The sequence below is a fragment of the Colobus angolensis genome, unplaced genomic scaffold (genome assembly GCF_000951035.1).
Source record: "Colobus angolensis palliatus isolate OR3802 unplaced genomic scaffold, Cang.pa_1.0 Scaffold25, whole genome shotgun sequence".
Taxonomy (NCBI): Eukaryota; Metazoa; Chordata; class Mammalia; order Primates; family Cercopithecidae; genus Colobus; species Colobus angolensis.
In genome coordinates, this window is record NW_012115710.1 from 3,177,738 (window position 1) to 3,183,113 (window position 5,376).

Genomic DNA, 5,376 nt, shown 5'->3' on the forward strand with positions numbered 1-5,376 from the left:
AGACAGAGTCTTGCTCTGTCACCCAGGCTGGAGTGCAGTGGCGCTATGTCGGCTCACTGCAAGCTCCGCCTCCCGGGTTCATGCCATTCTCCTGCCTTGGCCTCCTGAGTAGCTGGGACTACAGGCGCCCACCACCACGCCTGGGTAATTTTTTTTGTATTTTTAGTAGAGACGGAGTTTCCCCCATTAGCCAGGATGGTCTCAATCTCCTGACCTCGTGATCCACCCGCCTCGGCCTCCCAAAGTGCTGGGATTGATTACAGGCTTGAGCGACCACACCCAGCCAGCACTTGCTTTTTAAATTGCCTGTGAACCAATAATGATTTTTACATTTTTAATTGGTTGAAGACAAATTGAAAGAAAAAAATATTTCATGACACACAAAAATTTTATAAAATTCAAATTTCAGTGCCCATAAATAAAATTTAATTAGAACACAGTCACACCTATATGTATCATCAGTGGTTGCTTTTGTGCTACAATGGCAGAGTTGAGTGCAGTAGTTCTGGCAGAAAGCATTTGTCAACCCTTGTCTAGAGCCTTCTTATTTACATGGTCAATACTGGGTCCCAGTGGGAAAGAAGGGTGAAGATAGAGCATGGAGGAGACACACTGTCTGTCTTAAGGTTTCCTTCCTCCCTCCCTCCCTCCTTCTTTCCTTCCTCCCTTGCTTCCTTCTTTCCTTCCTCCCTTCGCTTCCTCCCTCCCTCCCTTCCTCCCTCCCTCCTCTCCCTCCCTTCCTTCCATAGAGGTGGGATTTCACTATGTCACCCAGGCTGGTCTTGAACCCCTGGGCTCAAGCAATCCTCTTGTGTTGGTCTCCCAAAGTGTTGGAATTACAGACATGAGCTTACTGCACACAGCCCAGGCCTGATGCCAACTCACTTATACACATTCCTACCTTGTTCTAAACCTATCTAAACATTGTTTCACTTAAATTTCATCCGAATTTCTCTCTTCCTCCAAATCCTATAACTCGATTGCAGCTTCTCCTCTGAGGGGTGATCGCTCTTATTTCAGTGGGTCAACAAACCTGACTGTCTTGCTTGTCCCTGATGACTGGGCTAGGATGGATGGGTGGGTGGGTGGGTGGATGGATGGATAAATGTAATGATGAAGCCAAAGCAATGGAGTAAACTGTTAATAAACAAATCAGAGTAGAGTATTTATTTGTCCTGCAGTGTTTATATTTGTGTAGATTATCTATAAGTTTAAACTTATTTCCAAATTAAAATTTTGTCTGTTTTTTTGTTTTGTTTTGTTTTAAGGTGCACGCCTGTAGTCCCGGCTACTCAGGAGACTGAGGCGGGAGGATTGCTTTAGCTTAGGAGGTCGAGGCTGCTGTGAGCTATGATTGCGCCACTACTGCACTCCAGCCTGGGTGACAGAGTGAGACTCTGTCTCAAAAAAAACAAAAATAAAAACAAAACAAACAAACAAAAAAACCGGAACCCGAAAATAAGTAGAAAAGAAAGAAACTAAGTTGGTTTGGACCAGTGTTTAGCCACAAAGAAAGAAATTTTATATTGAATTTTATATTGTTAATTCAGCACATCGACGTTTAAATTTTGAAAAGCTTCTTATCATTTTCTATGACACTAATATTTCATATGAATTTATTTCACTTTTTAAAAAATGGTTATGATCTACCCAAGGAAATGCACCTGTTCTGAAAAACTCTCGTCCGAGAGATCCAAACGCGAGTTGAACGTTAAGGCTTCGCGAATTGGGGTTTTCCTACCCGTGGGCGCGTGACCGGACTACATTTCCCAGAGTACCTCGGGGCGAGGCCTGGGTGGAGAGGGGTCTGAGCTCCGACCTCACCGCCAAGGCGTGGCCCTCAGGCTTGCTGGGAAATGGAGGCGAACCTCACGTGGGAGGAGGGGCGGGGCTTGAGAGGTGACCCGTTGGAGTCACCCGGTTACTGCGGAAAAACGTGGTTCTGGGAAGGCGGTAATGGGCCTGCTGCTCGGCCTCTTGGACTTTATCGCCCTGCAAGCCCGTGCGGCCGCTGGTTCTTCTTTCTTCTCTGGTTCTTCCTCCTCTGCTGAATCATCCCAGGCCTCCTGCCCTTGTTCTACTTCCCTGGGATCCCTTAATGCATCTCTTCTAATCAGCTGCCGAGGCGCCCCCTGTTCCATGGCTCTGGCCTTGCAAACTACCAGCGCTCCGCAGAGAGCCAGGGAGAGGACACTGGCAAACTCTGGCCCGTGGGAAGTCTGGTGGGGCTTCCTGGAGGAGAGAGTAGGTTTCCCACACAGACCAGAGTCAGGAATCAGCACCGAATGCCACATATAGGCGTGCTGTTCTGATGCATAAACAGTCGTTGCAGGCACGCCACTCCCTTCAGACCTCTCTCTCGGCATGCCCGCAGCTGGCCCTGTGCTTGGTATGGTAGCTCCAGGCCCTGCCAGGGAGACAGACATTGTCAGACCAGACAGTGGCACCCAAAGTGATGTGGAAAGCCCTGGACCCTGTGGGAAACTAGAGGAGTTGCCTCACCCAGCCTTGGGGAGGCCAGGGAGGAAAAGCAGCAGAGATCCGACTCATCTCAGGGTCCCCTGCATGATGCCACACAAGAATCTTCATTCAAAGGGCTCCCATGTGCCAGGCGATGCTGGGGACAGAGATAGTCATAGCTTGTCCTGCCCTCCCCCTACGCACCTGGAGTGTCCCTCGGCCTGTCTGATCAGGGCTGGGTCAAGAGAGGAACGAGGGGTTTGTGGATACCAAAGAGGATCCCTAACCCCGCACGGGACTCGGGGGAAAGGCTGGATGTTTGGGGTGATGTGTTATCCAATTCTTGGAAGTGGGTGTTTACCCTACAGAGGAGGGAGGATGGAGATCTTTGCATATACAAATGCACAGTGTCAGAAGAGAGCACACAGAGGGGAAGATCAGATCTGGGAATTGCAAAGACCCCTCTGTGTCTGGTATTATTCTAGATCAATACTGTTATTATCCCCACAGTACAGATGGAGACATTGAGAAGCAGCAAGGTTATGTCTCACTCAGGTTTTCCCAGGAGATAAGTGGCTGATAGGAGACAGGACTAGAACCTGGGCCATCTGGCTCCAGAATCCGGGTGGGCAGCCATGGTGTACCATGCCCAAATACTTTCCAGAATGGAAGCTCTGCTAGGGCAGAGACCCTTGTGGGAAATAACAGGTACTCATCATTGTCTGCCTAATCTGATTTCTGGCTGCCTATAAGATCTAGAGCTGCCGGCCGGGCGCGGTGGCTCAAGCCTGTAATCCCAGCACTTTGGGAGGCCGAGACGGGCGGGTCACGAGGTCAGGAGATCGAGACCATCCTGGCTAACACGGTGAAACCCCGTCTCTACTAAAAAGTACAAAAATCTAGCCGGGCGAGGTGGCGGGCGCCTGTAGTCCCAGCTACTCTGGAGGCTGAGGCAGGAGAATGGTGGGAACCCGGGAGGTGGAGCTTGCAGTGAGCTGAGATCCAGCCACTGCACTCCAGCCTGGGCGACAGAGCGAGACCCCCCCCCAAAAAAAAAAAAAAAAAAGATCTAGAGCTGCCTATTCCTCCCTGGGGAAACTGAAGCTCAGCATGGGAAGAATTTCTGATTGAAGGCTGACTCCAGGCCACACCCCCACTCTCCTATTCTGCATTCCTCTGGGGCTGTGGGGCTGAGAAATGACTCCTGAAGAGAGAAGGGTGGGTGATCTTCCCTCTATCCAAGCTGACCCTGATGGCTTGCTCCTCCCTTGTGGATCCAATGGTGACCCTTTAGGCAGTGGTGCCATGGCTGAAGGAAGGGAAGGGGTAGAGTGGTAAGGACAGACAGGGTCACATTCCCATGCCTGGGCTCCCTGATGTCAGGGTCATGCCCATGATGCCAACCTTGGGGGAGGTACTAGGGTGATTTCCAAAGTGCCTGTCCTCCAAACAGCTGTCCACTATGCTGACGTCCAGGCTGGCTGACTCCTGGGTGTCTTCACTGCCCCCAGGGAGTAAAGATATGAAAACGGTGAGGGAGAGCCAGGCGCTGTGGCTCACACCTGTATCCCCAGCACTTTGGGAGGCCCAGGCGGGCAGATTTATTGAGCTCAGGAGTTCAAGACCAGCCTGGGCAACATGGCAAAACCCAACCTCTATAAAAAAAATACAAAAATTAGCTAGGTGTGGTGGGGTGCACCTGTAGTCCCAGCTACTTGGGGGGCTAAGGTGGGAGGACTGCTTGAGCCCAGAAGATTGAGGCTGCAGTAAGCCATGATTGTACCACTGCACTCCGCCTGGGCGACAGAGGAAGACCCGGTCTCATAAAAAGAAAAAAAAAAAAAAAGGGTGAGGAAGGAAGGTAGCGTGTGGCTCAGGTTCAGCCATCACTAAATGCACACTGTCCTGGTCTCACCTGAACATCCCAAGAGCTGCACAAAGTAGCAGGGATTGTGCCCATGTTCAGATGAAAAACCCGAGGCTCGCAGAGGGGAAGGGCCTGGCTCCTGGCCTCACTGGCAGGAAGCAGAGGAGGGAAAATTGGAAGTCTAAGCTTCAGGGTTGGGTGGGTCCTTAAGTCCATGTCTCAATCTATCATCTCAACAAGTCCATAAAACCGTATCATCTGGGGAAACAAACTGGAGACACACCACTTAAACAAATTAAACAAGCTTTCCTGCAGGACTTGTCAGAGCCTTTAGCTCCTTCATGTTTCCCAAATCTCTTTGACCAGGACCAAGACCAAGGCCTGGGACGATTGGCAGTCCCTGGGTTCCAAAGGCCGAGAGAGGGCACGATGGAGGTGAAGGTGTCTACAGCATTTGCACGCGTGTACTCCGGGCATCTGTGCACAGAACAGATGAACGTGTGTACATATGCACCAGTGTTTCTCCATCACTCTATCTGGGGCTCAAATTACATCTTTAAAAAGCAGAACAGGCGTCCAAAGGCCAGGACACGCGCCCAAAGACCAGGGTCTGGCCCTTCCCGGCCTTCCCTGCAGAAGTTAAAGTCCAAGAGTGCTTTCACTGCCCCTCAAGTCAGATACCACAAGGATTTATTGGCACCGGACCTAGCCTGGTGTCCGCCCCTTCAAGGAAGGACACTAACAAGGAGGAGTCCCGGCACCGCAAGAGCCCTCCCAGGAGCGCCCAGCCTGGAGGGGGGTGGGGGAGATGCTGCCATCCGTGGACAGGAAGGGAAGGGCGATCTCGCAGGAGGGTGGGCACGGCGCAGGGAAAGGCCGGCTGGTGGGATGGGCAGGGAGGCGGGGAACCGGCCCCGCTAGAAGGGGAACTCGCAGACGTAGTAGAGGCGCCGCTGGCAGTCGTGGTCCCACCAGGAGCCGTCGTCAGAGGCCTGCGCCACGCAGTTCTCCAGCGTGCCGCCGTTGGGCTGGTCCGGGCTGAGCGGGTG

General features: G+C 51.9%; 1 protein-coding gene across 1 annotated transcript in view; it reads right to left on the minus strand.

Annotated features, from left to right (window-relative positions):
- Positions 1–4,995: 4,995 nt before the first annotated feature.
- The window catches only part of CLEC11A (C-type lectin domain family 11, member A), a 2,435-nt gene continuing 2,054 nt past the window's right edge, over positions 4,996–5,376 (minus strand). Inside the window, exon 5 of the mRNA XM_011946298.1 lies at positions 4,996–5,376. This exon is cut by the window's right edge and continues 3 nt beyond it. Within this exon, the coding sequence (XP_011801688.1) occupies positions 5,245–5,376 (132 nt within the window). The 3' untranslated portion in view covers positions 4,996–5,244.